At 41.9% G+C, this 18616-nt stretch overlaps 1 protein-coding gene and 2 pseudogenes across 1 annotated transcript; 2 read left to right on the forward strand and 1 right to left on the reverse strand.

The window, feature by feature from the left end:
- Positions 1-777: 777 nt before the first annotated feature.
- On the forward strand, positions 778-18141 carry LOC126875566 (uncharacterized). Its single transcript, XM_050638517.1, has 6 exons — positions 778-1137; positions 2414-2509; positions 2637-2903; positions 2972-3201; positions 3320-5755; positions 18021-18141. Exons 1-6 carry the CDS (start codon positions 778-780, stop codon positions 18139-18141), a joined length of 3510 nt encoding a protein of 1169 aa, XP_050494474.1.
- On the forward strand, positions 9352-9466 carry LOC126875627 (U6atac minor spliceosomal RNA; annotated as a pseudogene).
- On the reverse strand, positions 17632-17730 carry LOC126875601 (U6atac minor spliceosomal RNA; annotated as a pseudogene).
- Positions 18142-18616: the final 475 nt, after the last annotated feature.

An 18616-nucleotide genomic window follows, 5' to 3' on the forward strand; every position in this document is an offset into this window, starting at 1 on the left:
AGAGTATACCGCGTTCGTCACCCCCGACGGCCAATACGAATACCTAACGATGCCGTTCGGACTGAAAAATGCCCCTGCCGTCTTCCAGAGGGCCATCCTCAAGGCCTTAGGCGACCTCGCGCACTCGTACGCCGTTGTTTATCTGGACGACGTTCTAATAATTGCCGACTCAATCGACCAGGCGTTAGAAAGGTTGCACATCGTACTAAACACCCTCGTGGACGCCGGATTTTCTTTCAATTTCGCGAAATGTTCCTTCCTGAAGACGTCGGCACTTTATCTGGGGTACGTGGGTCGTAACGGAGAAGTTCGTCCAAACCCGGGAAAGATACAAGCTTTGAATTCTCTACCAGCTCCGTTGACCGTCACACAGCTCCGGCAGTTCATAGGCCTGGCCTCCTACTTCCGGACGTTCATCCCCAAATTTTCACAAGTGATGAAACCCCTGTATGCACTCACTTCTAGTAGCAAGTACATCGCTTGGACGGATAGGCATGAAAAGATAAGACAAAAGGTCATTTCCGTCCGGCGAAAGAGATTAATATGGCCGAGATCTCCGACGACTGGCTACTAGCGGAACAACGTCGCGACCCCCAAATCTCGGAAATCGTCGGCAAACTACAGAACGAAGAGCTCGCGGAAGACGTCTCGAACACCTACGAATTACGGTCCGGCACCCTGTACCGCAAAATACAAAGGAGGGGCAAAACTCTCTGCTTGCCCATTGTCTCGAGAAGCTTCAGATGGTCAGTGATTAACCATGTGCACCAGTCAATTATGCACTTGGGGTGGGATAAAACGCTGGAGAAACCGTACGAGCATTACTGGTTCGAGGGAATGGCGAAATATGTTCGCAAATTCGTCGAGAACTGCCATGCCTGTCGAGTTTCGAAGGCCAGTTCAAGCAAGATAAAAGCGGAACTGCACCACATACCCAAGACTAGCATACCTTGGCACACGGTGCACATGGATGTCACGGGCAAATTGAGCGGGAAGAGTGACTCGAAGGAGTACGTCGTTGTGTTGGTCGACGCCTTCACCAAATTCGTATACCTACGTCACACCCGCAAAATAGACTCCAGTAACACCATCGAAGCACTTAAGTCGGCTATATTCTTATTCGGCAGTCCCTGCCGGGTAATATCGGACCAGGGAAGATGCTTCACAGGCAAGGAGTTTCAAAGCTTTTGTAAAAACAGAAACATAAAACTCCACCTGATAGCAACCGGAGCTAGTAGGGCCAATGGACAAATAGAGCGTGTAATGAGCACACTATGTTCACGACGGTAGAGACGACTAGAGATTGGTCGGTAGGATTTGGTTTCGTGTGGGGCCTTGCCTGGTTTGGGTATCATTATGATTTATGCCAGTTTCCAAGTTTTTTGAAAGTATTGTATTCTTAGTATTGCGTTAACTATTATTGTGATTTGTCTTATCGCTTTTGGCGGAAGGTTCTTCAAGACTTTGCCGTTAATTAGGTCGATTCCTGGTGCTTTATCATTTTTTGTTTTCTCAATTATGTTTCCGATTTCTTGTGCTGTTGCTTTGGGTATCAAGACCCAAAAGGGACATGGAAAGAAATAGAGGAAAGAGTAGACGGAAGAGAGAAGGAAGCGATGATCATCTGCGTTGATTGGAACGCAGGAAGAGGGAGAAGAGGGAGGGCCGATAAACGAAGATCTAGGGAAAGAAAAAAGAAGGCGATCAAAAGACATGACGATAAACATGGAAGGAAGAGCTCTGTTGAAGTACCTGGAAGTGAGAGGCTGGATGATAATCAATGGAAGAGATTAAGAAGGGGAGGAGTGGACATATATCGGGGAGAGAGGAAACTCAGTAATAGATTGTGTGATTGGCAATCAGGTGGCGACAAAAGAAATAATCGACATGAAAGTAGGAAAAAGAACAGAGTCGGATCACGTGCCGTTAGAAATAAAAATAGGGGGGCTAGACTCATAAAAAAATGAGGGAATGTTGCGTCGCATGGAACGTCTGCATACCAGCTGACGCTACCTAGCAGCCAGCGGCCCACCGATAGCCTTCCAGACCCTCAATAAACTCAAGGACCCACCATAAAACGGCACTTTTTAGCTGCATTGTTTCCACACGTTTGTCAGTCAAACTATTGCCTAGAAGTATTTTCGGTTATGCCAGAGTTCCGGAGAAGTCCTTGAGTTTATTAGGCTTTCAAAATTCACGGAGAAAGCGGGTAGTCGCCGAACGGAAAACCGAACACATGGCCACCGAAAACGACTGGTTTTCCCCAAGAATGAAGTCACCCCGATCCACGTTGGTGGGAGACTTCCCCATATCCTTCTTCATTAGCAGGGGTCATAACCAATCGGCATCGCGGATCTTTACCCTCAGGTAAAGGTACAGGTGTGAACAACGAATCCGCGTTCTTCATTCATAGGGCCCACCCACACCAAACTTTCCTCCGGAAAAGCACAAGAGCGAAAAGCTCAGTCTCAATCAAGCATCTCTTCAAGCAGTCAACAAATCGAATACAGTGAGCGATAATACGACTAGAGAGTCCTCGATACACCGCATTCAATCATTGCATGCCAATGCTTGATTACCCCAAATTAACCAACGAGTCTCCAACGGAATTAAGGCGCTTAGCCCACACTATTCAGCAACATATATGTGCTTTAAACAAATTAGGACAAGTCAACCCCGATAACAGTGCTCTACTTAACTGCATCATTTTGTCGAAGGTACCATTAAGTATTCAAAAACAATGGGAAATGGAGCTGCCTGACCACGAAGTGTCTCAGTATAGTCATTTGCTAAAATTCCTCGAGAAATTAGCACGGAACTCCAGACCGCTTCCCACGGTTCAACAACCAAGAGCTTCACCAGAACAAACCATTCGGACTCGTCAACGCGCCCCACGAGGGCATGTACTTACAGCGACACAAGTCACTCCAGCATGCCCTACCTGTCAAGGATAACACCCGGTTCATTCAAGGCCAAAACTGTAAGTAAACGCTTAAAGGACTCTACAAAGGCGTCTTTATGCTTGAACTGTCTGAAGAAGGGGCACATAGCGCGTGATTGTCACGCCGGCTCGTGTCGAATGTGCGGAGGACGACATCACACGACATCCGGAAAAACAGCCGTCGAGGTCGAATTCCTCCACCTCGAGCCGAAGTCCCTCCTCGTCAAGCAGAAGAACAGCATTGCCCCCGTCACCTACAGGTAAGCGGAAAACCGCGAAGAAACACAATTCGGGGACAACCCGGACGAACTCGCCCACCAGTTCATCCGACAGTCCGAAATGGACACATACGCGTAAACAACGACGCCAAAAATCCAGAACTCCGACAAGGACCGAAGATACCCGACCAGCAGCTTCCGAGGTATTGCATAATGACATAGTGACTACAGCCCAAGTCCACATACTAACCAACAAACAGCAACCGATCCAGTGCCGTGCGCTCCTCGACACCGGATCCAGCATGAACTTCATCACAGAAAGGCTTGCAAACATCCTCGGAATAAGGCAAAGGAAGTGTTCGGTCCCAATTGGAGCTCTCGATACATTGAAGACGACATCAAGGCGACTCATAAGGGCGACGATTACCTCCATTGACGGCAAGTACGAATGCACATTGGCATTTCTCGTCATTCCAGCCATAACGCACCTGATTTCAAGTCAGCCCATCGATCGTTCGGCGCTTGACATACCCAGGAATATCAAGCTAGCCGATCCCCGATTTCATGTGCCTTCCCCGATCGCTGTCTTATTAAGCTCGGGCACAACTCTTTCGTCGATGTACGTCGGACAAATCAACCTGACGCAACCGGACGAACCGGAACTGCGCTCGCAAAAAGCACTATTCGGCTGGGTAATCGGGGGGAGTCCAACTTCCTCAACCGCGACAAACACTTTTCACGCATCCACGACGGCTCCGCAAGTAGACCTTACGCGGTTCTGGGAAATCGACGAAGGACCCCCAATCAAACACATCTCAGAAGCAGAGCGACGATGCGAAGATCATTTCAGAGCTCACACCCGACGCACCAGCGAAGGACGATACATCGTCGCTCTCCCGTTCAACGAAAATCTCTCGTCGCTCGGATCATCCAAGGCATTGGCAATGAAACGACTCGCATCCCTCAACCGCCGATTCCAGCGCGACAGGCGCTTTGAAGCCGATTATCGAGCGGTAATCCAAGATTATCTAGATCGAGGACACATGTCAAAAATCAGTCCTGACAACACCGACGAAGGCGGGTATTATCTACCACACCACGCCGTGATCAAGGTAGCGAGCGAAACAACGAAACTCCGAGTCGTGTTCGACGGATCCGCGGCTAGCAGCATCGGAGTATCATTAAACGACACACTCTATAGAGGGTCCAAGTTACAAGAGGATCTATTCAATATCCTGCTTAGATTCCGTCTGCATCAGTATGTACTCACCGGGAACATCGAGAAGATGTACAGGAAATTCCTGGTGCGATCAGAGGACCGACAATATCAACAAATCGTTTGGCGTAACAAGGAGGGGGAAATCGAAACCTACCAACTTAACACCGTGACGTTCGGGTTATCGGCAACTCCATACTTGGCCCTACGGTGTCTCAAGAAGTTGGCAGACGATGAAGGACATCGATTTCCACGAGCGTCATCGGCTCTGCGACGAGACTTCTACGTCGATGACGCCCTCACCGGAGCGGACACGAAGGAAGAGGTACTACCCCTCAGAAAGGAACTAACCGAACTTCTCCAATCCGCCGGTTTGAACATTCGAGAATGGGCTTCCAACGACCAGAGCATCCTCCAAGGGTTATCCGAACAAGACAAAAGCCGAAGGTTACAATTAGTTGAGTATCAAACCCTAAAAACACTCGGCATATTTTGGGATTCCAAGGACGACGCAATACTCTACTCGGTCGAAGCTAACGCCAAGATCTCTTGGGTTACAAAGCGATCCATCAGCTCGGTGATCGCCAGAATTTACGACTCACTAGGATCGCTTGCGCCAGTGATCGTTCGAGCGAAGATTATACTTCAACGAGTCTGGTCGCTAAAGGTCGACTGGGACGAGGCCCTGCCAGCGGATTTGCATTCCGAGTGGAACCGTTACTACACCAAACTATCACTACTCAACGAGATACGGTTCCCACGCAAGACCATAATAAAAACACTCATCGAGATTGAGCTCCACGGCTTTTGTGACGCCAGCGAAAGGGCATACGGAGCCTGTGTCTATCTGAGGTCTCTCGATCGTTACGGAAACGTCCAGACACGACTACTCACTGCGAAATCGAAGGTAGCTCCGCTCAAAACGCAAACCATTCCACGACTTGAACTGAGTGGCGCTCTTCTACTCACGTCACTAATTGCAATCATAAGGCAAGCATTGCATATCGAGGTAAAGCGTACAGTTTATTGGACGGATTCCACCATTGTTCTTCAGTGGATCAATTCGTCACCTCACACACTGAAAACATTCGTCGCAAATCGCGTAGCCGAGATACAGAACAAAACTAGCTTCACAGATTGGCGTCATGTTCCCACCAATGACAATCCGGCGGGTCTGATTTCTCGAGGACAATCAGCCGAAGACTTCCTGCAGCCTAACATGTGGCAAACTGGACCACGGTGGCTGCAACAACCAGAAGAATATTGGCCGATGTGGAGTCCAACACGTTTAGCCAACTTACCAGAACGGAAAGCAGCAACTTGTCTCGCCACAACTCCTGTCGACAACAGCCTCTTGGACAGATTTTCATCGTGGACAAGGTTAATCCGCACCGCCGCTCGCTGTCTCCGGTGGAGACAACCACAAAACCGATCGTCACCACTAAACGCAGAAGAATTACGGATTTCCCATGACAAACTCATTCGGTTATTCCAACATATTCATTTTCCAGAAGAGCTATCCACGCTCCGGAAGACTCGAAATATGCCGGTCAATAGGAAACGCCAACGACTCAGCAGTTTATAGACAAGGCAGGAATATTGCGCCTCGGGGGCCGACTGAGTCAAGCACCGATGGCTTTCACACAGAAGCACCCGATCATCCTACCCAAATCTCCGACAACGTCCCGGATTATCGAAAACGAGCACAAGGTCAGTCTGCATGCAGGTACACAAGCGATTTTATACGCAGTGAGACAGCGATACTGGCCCATCGATGGCAGAAGTCAGGTATGGCATACGATCAAAAACTGCGTCCGCTGCGTTCGTGCTCATCCACCACAAGTAGATTACATAATGGGTAATCTGCCGGAGGCTCGAGTAACTGAATCTCGACCATTTACAAACGTCGGCGTCGATTACGTCGGCCATTTTAAATCAAGGAGAAACGAGATCGCAACCGTCGACGGGTCAAGGTGTATGTAGCCATCTTCATATGCCTAGCAGTCAAGGCGGTGCACATCGAACTCGTTGGAAATCTCACGAGCGAATCCTTCATCGCCGCTCTTCGTCGATTCATCGCACGGCGAGGGTTTTGTTCGACCCTCCATTTCGATAATGGCTCAAATTTCATCGGCGCAAACAACGACTTAAGGGAGCTCTACGAATTGCTGAAATCGGACGATCACATCGAAAAGGTAATTACTTTCCTAGCCAACAAGCAAATCGAATGGCACTTCATACCCCCTCATTCTCCACATTTCGGGGGACTATGGGAGGCAGCGGTGAAGCCCTTCAAATATCACTTCAGACGCATCGTCGGTAATGAGTTGTTTAAGTTCGAGCAATTCAATACACTTGTCATAGAAATCGAAGCAGTTCTCAACTCCCGACTATTAACACCCATATCCACTGATCCCAAGGATCTCCTCGTCCTCACTCCGGGTCATTCCCTCATCGGCGAGTAATTAATGAGTGTGCGTGAGCGAGATTTCAGGGACACTCCATCCAACCGGCTCTCCAGATGGCAGCATATCCAAAAACTTAAACAACATTTTTGGAAACGCTGGCATAAGGAGTACCTCAATCAATTGAACAACCACAGTAAATGGACCAAGGGTGGACACAACATACAAGAAGGTACAATCGTCCTCCTCGGAGAAGACAACGTTCCATCGATGCATTGGCCCTTGGGCCGTGTAGTCAAGGTCTATTCCGAAGCCGATGGCATAATACGGACAGCGACTGTGCAGACATCATCGAGCCTCCTGGACCGCGGCGTCAAACGACTGGTTCCCCTGTCATGTCAATCAGTTCAAGATGAGTCCGGACAATCACTGACATCGAAGGAGGTGGATCACACACCCACATATAGAACTTGATCGGTCCCCCCTCAACGGGGGGAGGATGTTGCGTCACATGGAACATGCATTCCAGCCGACGCTACCTAGCAGCCAGCGGCCCACCGATAGCCTTCTAGACCCTCAATAAACTCAAGGACCCACCATAAAACGGCACTTTTTAGCTGCATTGTTTCCACATGTTTGTCAGTCAAACTATTGTTAGCAGCAGCGTTATCTTTGATTTAACTACCCTTATTATCCCAAAAGAAATAAGGGATCGAACGATTCGCGGCGTCGCTTAGCAAATCGTAACGGGAATTTACGACTCCCGTTGGCGCGCTTCTTCGAGATCGTGTCTCCCCGCGATCGTGCGAAAACAATAGAGGGAATAGTAGACGGAAGAGAGGAGGAAGTGATGATCATCTGCGTTGATTGGAACGCAGGAAGAGGGAGAAGAAGGAGGGCCGATAAACGAGGATCTAGGGAAAGAAAAAAACAGGCGATCAAAAGACATCATGATAAACATGGAAGGAAGAACTCTGTTGAAGTACCTGGAAGAGAGAGGCTGGATGATAATCAATGGAAGAGATTAAGAAGGAGAGGAGTGGACATATATCGGGGAGAGAGGAAACTCAATAATAGATTACGTGATTGGCAATCAGGAGGCGACAAAAGAAATAATCGACATGAAAGTAGGAAAAAGAACAGAGTCGGACCACGTGCCGTTAGAAATAGAAATAGGGGGGCCAGACTCATAAAAAAATGAGGGAAAGAAAGAAGAAGAGAAGGAGAAAAGGGAATGGGCAAATGAAAGTGCGGAAAAATACCTGGAGATTGTGATATAATGTGATATGATGTGATATAATTATAGGAAATATCATACAAAGAAAAAATTTCAAGGAATATCCAGTAAAATAGCCAGTAAGAAAATTTAAATGCATTTAAAGCAAGATTTAGATGCATATGAGGTTCGCCGAAGCCGGTGTCACGTAAAGAGAAAAAAGAAGACCGAATACCAACGGTTACTGAGACCACTGATTAGTGGTAGTAGATTTACTGCATTGGCAACTAAATGATTGCGGATTATGTCAATACCATCTAATGACAAAATGATATTGTTTACACGCCAAGTAAACTGTCACAATATAATCGGAACTCAAAAGCAATACATTTGACCGCTGTGAGAAGGGTATATAGATATCTGAATTGTAATTGAAAATCAGTAGACGCCAGTTGGATGGAAAAAAATTAAATTTGTAGAAAGAAAGAGAGAAAAAAAGATTAGACAAGATCAAGTCGTGCTTTATTATCATTCTTAACAATATGAGTAAAACTAACGTAGAAAAAATTAGTTATTGGTATACTACTTGTAGCAGAGTGCAGAATTAACAAGGAGGCAGAAAATAGTGTGAAATTAAAAATTTTGGCGGGTTTACAAAAATGTGTTTTTTAAAAAGAAAAAATAGACTTTAACGTGCTATAATAATTATTTAAATAAACTTCTTGACGAACTTTCAGGGCACTCAGGATCCTCTCCTTGCCTTTCAACACTACTCTTACTACAAGAAATATAATAGCTCAAAAATATATTAAGAGCTTTATAATAGATTTAATAATAATACTTTTAATTGAGGGAATTATTTACGTTCGCTCCTTGTATTTTGAGGGGGCTATGAAAAATATACATCTCCTTCAAAAGGTTAATTAGAATACTTTCTGATATACATTGCCACATTAAGAATCAAATGCTTTCCAATCAGCTAGAAAGCCGGCGGGGCAGCCAGCTACGCTCGTTAAAGCCCAGATCTGAAGACGACGCGTGGCGAGTTCGAATCCTCGGTATAAAGGACATCTTCAAAAAGGGGACGGAAAAACCAAAATTTCTCTTAAAAGTAATATAATACAGGCAAGCAGTCAGCCCCTCCCTTGCGTGTGTTCTCGGTATACTTTCTGGGAATACTTGGTTAATGATGCTTGGTGTTCAGCACACAGGGGTCCGACGATCAACTCGCGCTGGTACCAATGTCCCGTTCGTGGAGGTTTTAGCCGGTAAAAATCCGGCACTACCTTCTGCCCGTCCCCACGGGTGGTAAGGTGTCTATGAAGATTTCCTCCACGTAAAAAAAAAAATTTTTTTTGTAATACGGAAGGAGATACGTTTAACACTCCCATAGACAAGGATAGAACACATATATAAATACACATATATAAAGGCACTGTCGCCTTCCGGCGGGACATATCAGATCTTTTTGGGGGGACCGCGAAAGGCTTCCGCTATCCTTCCGGATAACGCAGGTTATCTGTTAACCTTTTCATGTGGCAAATGATCTTTACAGCTACATCCTTTCGAACATTGCATTTCGAACAATATATTAGACGCGAATTTAGATGTTTGATCCATTGACATCGTGTAATCAAAAACGAAATAAGAAAGATAAAAAAATTTGATATACAACACAGTATTACCGAGTAAATTTACACTATTAATTACCAAATTCCAGACTTGAACAATATCATCATAGGCAAAACGTGGATACATACCGGTGGTTAGAAGGTGGCGCCTACTGACATTCTGAATCAACTTCAGTAAACGTATTCCCTTGAATGATGAAATTAAAAGTGTTACACGAGTAGCGATAATATCGTAAACTGTTTATAATTTAATTAGACATAATGTTACTTATATGCTTGTAAAAAGTTTCTATTTGTAAATTGGTCCGTTAATTATTTTGTTTTACTTCATTTATATGATCATATATTACTTTATATTCTTTTATTTTATTTGATGTTTCTTTATTTCCTTTATTTATTTTATTTCATCAGCATAATTTTCTTTAATCTGTTCTATCGTTTCTAATAATCTGTGAGTACTGTAATTTTAAAGCCATTGGTTTGGATTCATTATAACTAATATTTTATTGATCTGCGGCATTTCAGTCAATATCACACCATTATGTTATTATTATTATTATATTATAATATTACGTAGTTATTATTATATTAAAACTGTTTTGTGAATAAACGCTAAAAAAGGTACACATTATACAGTTGTTCATCGAAATCGTTACAAAGTTACGTAGTATCTAAACACCCGACGCAACACTTAAAACTCGTTTGTCGGAAAATAGCAGCATTGCTGTCAATGACATTAGCATAGTCGTCTGTGTTATGTGTATCAACACAAGCGTCGGACGCGTGTATCAGCTGTTGTTGCTATGAGAGTGGTGCAGACAGGCGATCGATGTTGTCCATACAATTCGGATTTAAGACTCAGACTGCGGATTTTAGACGCAGCCGCGTAAGGCGCTATGGAAATTCCATCTTTAGACGATTGTCAAACAGGTACTTACATACGTTTAAGGCGGATTCAATATTTGAAAATTTTTGAAAATCAGTTGGAAGTAAAATTTTCAGAATTAACAGACATGTGTTTATAATTTCCAACATCAGAAAGTATTGATTCTTTATTGCGAACGAAATGTCATTTAGATATGTTAAATCTTACACATTAAACCTTCAAAGGAGCAACTCGATTACAAAAATAGTTTCTGAATTCCATTTTCATGAAATGAGCAATTCACGTAAATTATATGATACTTCACAGAAAAAAACTCCTAACTTTGAAGTCAAAAAATGATCAATTTGATGTGCAATGACCCTTATTCGAAAACGGAAGCATGTTTCAGTTATGCAAATGGATGTGGGCCATACATCAGACGCTACCATCTGATACTTATACTGTCGGTTCTATCGTTACTTAGTATTTTATCTGGCACTTCGAGACTGAAAAAACTGAGGTTTTACATTTTCTTCCTGTGATTCTTGCTGTTCTTTATTCGATTTAATTAAGTCAGCTTTTCGTAACAGCTTATACCTACAATTATAACTAAGTATACAGATAGATAATACATAGATAATAGCAATAGATAATGAAAAATAAATAATAAATAAATAGATAATAATGTATTAATTAGTTAAATGCTTCAGATAGAACGTTTTAATTTTATAAAAGGAGCGAGATAGGGAATTTTTATCAAGAAACGATTTGAAATCATATTATTGAGATATGTATAATTTTATATGCTAGACTAGGTTAGCTACGTCGTAGTAGCGATGCATGTGTCAGCGCCCGCTGGCAGCGGCGGAGACGTGGATTTCCCACCGATCACATGGGTTAAGCAACGGTCGCCGCGGCACGGACAAGGATGGGTCAACGTTCGGGCGGGCGCTGGCGAAGAGGAAGAAGGCGCACCGCCGCCATTTTTCTGGGATTCTCCAAGGAGCACTAGGCAGGCAGAAGCCCCCGGAGCGCAGGACTACCCCGGGGGTAACCGGCGGAGCTATCCCGGCCGCCACAGGAGCACATGGAAACCAGGAAGAAAGGCGTCAGGGACGGGGTCCCCAGGAAGACGCGCAGGATCGAGGCGCTAGGGGGTGTGGTCCCCCCTAGTGTTCCAAAGAAGAGCAAGGATGCCTCCCTTCGAAAGAAGGAGAGATAGACGCCCGGGGGTGACCGGCAGAATTCGGAAGAGAACCCGGGTGCGTCTCGACTCAGGCGTCAGGATAGGCCACCGTGGAGTTTTAGTCGGTAAGAGTCCGACACTACCCGCCTAGCGGGTGTCCATGAGGATTTCTCCACGATAAAAAAAAAAAAAAAAAAAAAAAAAAAGTAGCGATGCATGTATGTGAATATCAGTGTGTGGAAGATTGTGTGAACACGGAGTCTCGAAAACAAAGGAATGTAAACTGTTGAGTTAACAGTCTGGTATGGAAGAAAGTGCTGAGAAGCGTGCAAGTGTGTATCGATTAATATCTTTGGAATCGTTTATCAAATACATATATAACTATTCTAATATTAATTCCAAGTGTGAATTTAGTGTTCCTATACCATTATTTCGGCTATTAAGATCCAAAATTCTGAAGATGTATTTAATTAGTGTTTTTAAATATACGTAAACGCAAACATAGTAAGGAGAAAACAAAGAATAGAAGTGAAAGCTAGAAAAATTTGTTAAGAAATTGATAGTTTCGTAACAAGATATATACGTGGTTTTACAATAAAATGTCCTATTTATATTTAAAGGTAGGGCTATCTAATTTACGATACTTTGGAATGGAACATTATAAATTGGTAAAGACACCTAAAAACAATTAGAATAAATAAATCAGGCTGTTTCTAGATCCCTACAAGCTGCATAGGATTTTCTGACTTTGTTTAAAAGGTTAAAAGTATGAAGAGCTTGAAATATTTCGACTAGTGAGCAAAAATAACAATTATTCCCAAAATTCCTACGAGAGGAGTTATTTAAAAAAAAGTTAACTCTCCTTGGCAATAAAAAAACCTACTAAATTATAAAAGATGTTTTGAAAAAATTAAGTGATTACAAAATATTAATTTTCGAGTGTTCTGTTTACGAAAAATCATTACAGATGAACATTTCTACGGTTACCGATAACTATTATCAACGATAAATATTGTTTTTGGTTATCGATAACCATTACTGTAATGAACTATTTTTAGTTATTGATAATCATTATCGGTGACGGAATTTCTAACCAATGATATTTGAGTAATTGTAATGATTATTTCTGATCAAAACAATTTAAAATAATTGTAAGATACTAATGTTTAAACTATAACTTTGTAAATTTGGGTTACAACTGTCATAGTCCCATATTTCAACATATTTTTGAAAAATGAAAAAATACTATACAGAACATTTTAATTAATTGTAAGAAGCGCAGTAAACGGAATTTGGTCTTAAAGTTCGTTTCTCTTTCTTCCATAGAGAGAATCCAAGAATACGCTGTGTGGAAATACCTGGAGCCCTTTCGACGCACCTCGAATCGCGTTAGTCACAACCAATGTAAGGAAGCAAAAGGGTTGCAGTTAGAGTGGAAGAAAAATAGGAAACCACTGAGATTAATATGGAAATGGATGGAGTTAAAAAGATAAGAAAATCGGAAATTGTCCCAAGGATACGTCTGTTAGTTTCTAATTGTGGGTACTTTCCCAACTGTTTCGCAAAAAGCAATGTCGGTAGTAACTGCTATGGATATTCGTGAGATTACAGACATTAGGTAATAATGGTTGTAAGTTGAGTTTATAATATTTACTGATCGTTTTGAAGCATTTACGGAACATTTTAGAGCACTGGGTAATAAAATTTAATCATAATACAGATCTGAAGAAAATCATGTTGAATTTCTGAAAAATGGTTTCTAAATATGTAGATTTGAAGAAAATTGTAGTGAATTTCTGAAGGATACCTAGTATAAATTTATCGCACAGAATATCGTGTAATTAATAGTGCAATTGGTAAATGGATGTAATTAGATGATGTTGATTGTAAAGTTTTTGTAAGTGTCACTGAATATTTTGCAGGAGAGAGCATAATGATAAGAATCAAGAGCTATGTGTAGGTAATGCAATTTGTACTTGCACTGACATGGAAAAAGGAATAGACAATATAAGATAATATTTTTTCGTTTGAGGCTTTATTTTCCAAGACAATTAGGTTTGAACTTTATACTTTATGTGAAGTATAACACATTTTGTTTAACTAATTAATTTTCCTTTTTTATTTACATAATATTAAAAATGGTTATCTTTTTTTCCAATGGGTTAAGTTTAGGTTGGACTATATAAAAATGCGGCCGTCTACTCTAAAATGAAACGTAATCGTAACATAAATTGCATTAACACTTTAGCTTCGGCAGTCCAGTCCGCCTAAGTGCTCTCCCTGTACGGAGGCGCGCGCCACACATGGGCACAGTGGCGTGATTGCTGTATAAATGTTTTCCTAAGTCTTAAATAACAACTATGCTGAATAAAACAATAATAAAACAATCTTTGCTCCAATATGGTAAGTATAATTTACATGTTTAATATGAAAAGGCTTGTTACGACCGTTCGCGGAGAGACGCGGTCGCTAGGAAAACGCGTTAGCGAGAGGCGTAAATTCTCGCTACGATTATGTTAATCGACGCCGCGAAATAGTCGTTCCCCTGTTTCGGTTAAGATAACAGAGGTGGTTTAATGAATGTTACACTGTATTAACAGGTTAACATAGAATAATATATTTTACAATAATATGATGAATATGTCACAGAAATTTGACTCGACTTTGCGATATCTCTAGATAAATTCGTTTGCTCGTCAGATTTGTCGAAGTGTCACGTTAGACTCGTCAGAAGGAACTGAACGCCCGTCGATTATTCCTTTGTCTCATTTGGAAGACGACCCCCACTATGCTCGGGTCACGCCACCGCTAGCGCCTATGATCACGTATGCCTCTTCTTATGTGAAAAACGTAACGGTAAAAAATCGACGTTTCTAGAGCTCGCTGCTTGGCGACAACTATGCTCTCGTGGATACATTGTATATGATCCGGTGGGCAGATAAGACGGTCTGCCTGCAACGCTGTAGGACCGCGAGCGACGGTTAGAAAATACAGCCTGTGGTAAGCCTCGTGGCGTAACAAGGCTCACAAAATTGTAGGTAATATATTATATATTTACATGACTTTACGATAAGATGTTTAATATAACTAATTATGAAAAGTAAGAAACTTTAACTTCAACTTAATTTTAACTTTTAAGAAGCGATTAATCCAATATATCGATAAAATAAACAGAAAATGTTCTGCCGGTAACGAAAAAATATATTATTGACTACAGATGGCACTGGTGTAACTGGTGTATGATTGATATATGGGGTGCCGATCGTCGTGTGATATCAATTACTTTCCAATCCAATCAGAGATAAGATCTCGACCCCCGACTTTCGAACACCAAAGAGCTGCGACGCATTTTCGTCCCCATCAGAGAAAACACATCGACTCCCGACTGTCGGACGCCAAAGCTGCGACGCACCTTAGTCCTCATCGGAGATAAGGCTCTACCCCCGACTTTCGGACTCCTTTGGAACTCACACCGAACCCCTCAACATCCCCAAGCCAGGGTGTATATAAGCCGAGACTTCATCCAGCTCGGGCAGTTCTTGTTCTTGTTCTAGTCGCTGTTCTCGTACAACCTCTTTTCTCCGGTTCAGTGCCAAAGTTATGATAAAGTTCGATAAAAGAAATTTAATAGTTGAGTTACGACTCAGCTTTCTTTTCTCTTACAACCTAAGTATCGATTTTACGTGACACCGTCGCCGTCTATAAGCGGCACCGGAAGCGAAAGGGTTAAAGCTTTTTGCGAATATCTTGGAAACTAAAGCCATGTAGCGATAACATGTATAAAAAAAAGTTGTCCAGAATGATGACCTTGACAACACATTTCAAAATCATGAAAATTCTTATGTTCAATAAGGAATCCACGGTCAACGGAGTAACTCTTTGTTAAACGTAGAATATATTTTGAAGCACAAAATAACGTTTGTTGTGACACTCGGTATAATACTGCACGTAAATCATTACATATTGTACATATATGTCGGAGATGAAAGAACACCGGAGCCTTTGGAATTTTGGATAATTCCGCAACACTGTAATCTAGATTTTATCATAGCTGTAATTAAGCAATTGTTGTCATTCAATCTGATTGTAATTGTTCGAGATTTGTGATAGCGAGGTTGGATTCGAGGTGACAACTGGTCGCCGAACGTGGCCACGGTCACGGGATGGACGTTTTGCCTGACGGAGGTGTGGAGTGTTTGTATGGTTCTCCCTAGAAATGTGGTTGTGGCGGCATACGGCGATACGGTCGATATAATGGGACACACGTTGTATTAATAATCAAACTCCAGGCAGAAACTGCTTAGCAACGGCGATTGGAACTTTCTCGATGCTTCCAACGAGTATATAACAAACAAATGCAATGCAATCAATTTACTATTCGTGCGATCGCCTTGGAGAGTGACATATCGAGCAGTTTATACCGAGCGTCTCAACAATCGTATTTTATAGCTAAAATTATTCTACGCATAGTAAAAAGTTATCCCGTTGACCGTGGATTCGTTTGAACCCAAGAACATTGATAATAGCGCTCATTAAACTCATTATTCGTTAAACTTATTATTCGTAAAACATATATAATCTTATTATTCGTTAAACTAATTATTCGTTAATCTTGTCATTCGTTAAATTCAATATTCATTATACTTTGTAAAAGTCTTGTATATACGTGTAAATATAATCTTTGCTTCGTAAAACGAAGGCTAATCCAAACGAAGAATTGTTACTGGCTCTAAATTCTAATGTTAACCCGACATATGGATTATGTGGAACATCTCGTATCTTATTCCAAAAATTACGAGCTGAGGTGGTTTATTCTACGTGATAAAATTGTAATAATCACTGTATATTCAAATCACTTTAAATACAAGTACAGAGAGAGATAGTGTATGCCGGTTGTAATCGTCGCTCGCTCAATGCTACCGTTCAACTCTACGCTTGCTATTCCACTGTATGACCTGTTATAATGATTCGTTATAATGATCGTCCTAGAAAGGACGCTCGTCTATTCGTACCGACCGATGGCATTATAAAAAGTTCAAATGTAAATACGGATGACGATTAGAAAGAACGGCGATAATGTTTTGTTCGGCATTTGTTTACCTTTAGACCTAATAAAGCAAAACAACGTTGTCACTCCAAGGCACAACAATACGATCCGCCTTAAACGTACGTAAGTACATGTCTGACAATCGTCTGTTCCAGTAGCAAACTGCAGACGCAAGTATATTGCAATCAATTTCGATCATGTTTAAGAAATGTTGACAAAATCTTTTGTTTCTTTTCGAGCGAATAAAACTCTATTAGAATATATTTCGAGTAAATGTGTTCTGTATTTTTGTGCAGCGTGCAAAGTTTGAAAGGATATATTAATCCTTTTTTGTTATTTATACAATTGATATACAACGTAACACACTTGGATATTGATTAAAAATTCATTTTTTATTGAAAATAATCTCACCTAACGCTTGGAATGCCCCTTTATATCTAACTGACTTTCCTGATCTTTTTTTGTTGTGAGGTATTTTGCAATCTGAGCACGCTTTTCCTGGAAAGAGTGTTAGACAGGGTCCTATTGTCTAAAGATGGAATTTCCTTAGCTGTATAGCCACGCCTTACGCGGTTGCGTCTGAAATCCGCAGTCTGAGTCTTAAATCGGAATTATTGGGTAAAATTGATCGCCTGCCTGCACCACTACATAGTTAGACCAGCCGATACACGCGTCCGACGCTTGTATTGATACACATAGCACAGACCACTATGCTAATTGTTAGGGAAGTGATACATTTACACTGTACATGAGAGTGTGTGTGTAAGGGTTAGAGGGCGTCCAGGTCTTAGTGGAGACAAAAGACGGTTGCCAGATGTTAGAAGAATCTAGGATAGTCGGTTGGCGACAAGCGTGCGTGCAAGACGTTCTTCAGAGTGTAATATAGATGTATAACTGTTGTGTGGGAAATATAGTCAATTATTTGTATTCCCAAATCCTCGAATTTCCTTAACAGTTCCACCCTTGTCTACGGGAATGTTAAACGTCTCCCCTTTCATACTACAAAAAAAATTTTTTTTTTTTTACGTGGAGGAAATCTTCATAGACACCTTACCACCCTGTGGGGACGGGCAGAAGGTAGTGCCGGATTCTTACCGGCTAAAACCTCCACGAACGGGACAGTGTACCAGTGCGAGTTTTTATCGTCGGGCCCCTGTGTGCTTAACACCAAGCACGTTTAAAAACCAAGTACTCCCAGAAAGTACATCCACAGCACACGCAAGGGAGGAGGAGCTTGGCCGCTTGCCTGTTTGTATTATTCTAAGAGAAATTTTGGTTTTTCCGTCCCTTTTTAGATGGGAGTCCTTATGCCGAGGATTCGAACTCGCGACGGGTCGTCTTCAGTTCTGGGCTTTAACGACCGTAGCTGGCTGCCTCGCCGAGGTTCTAGCTGATTGGAAAGTATTTGATTCTTAATGTGGCAATGTATATCATAGGAAGTATTCTAAGTAGCCTCATGAAGGAGATGTACTTTTTTCATAGCCCTCTCATAATACAAGGGGCAAAGGTAAATAATTCCCTTAATTAAAAGTATTATTATTAAATCTATTATAAAGCTCTTAATATATTTTTGCTGCTATTATATTTCTTGTAGTAAGAGTAATGTTAAGAGGCAAGGAGAGGATCCTGAGTGCCCTGAAAGTTCGTCAAAAAGTTTATTATAGCACCTTAAAGTCTATTTTTTCTTTTTAAAAAACACATTTTTTTAAACCCGCCAAAATTTTTAATTTCACGCTATTTTCTGCCTCCTTGTTAATTCTGCAGTCTGCTACAGGTAGTATACCAATAACTAATTTTTTCTACGTTAGTTTTACTCATATTGTTAAGAACGATGTAAATAAAATAATAAGAAGAGCCTATCACAAGGGACGTTCGAACGTGTACGCAAATG

This window comes from Bombus huntii, chromosome 18 (genome assembly GCF_024542735.1).
Source record: "Bombus huntii isolate Logan2020A chromosome 18, iyBomHunt1.1, whole genome shotgun sequence".
Taxonomy (NCBI): domain Eukaryota; kingdom Metazoa; phylum Arthropoda; class Insecta; order Hymenoptera; family Apidae; genus Bombus; species Bombus huntii.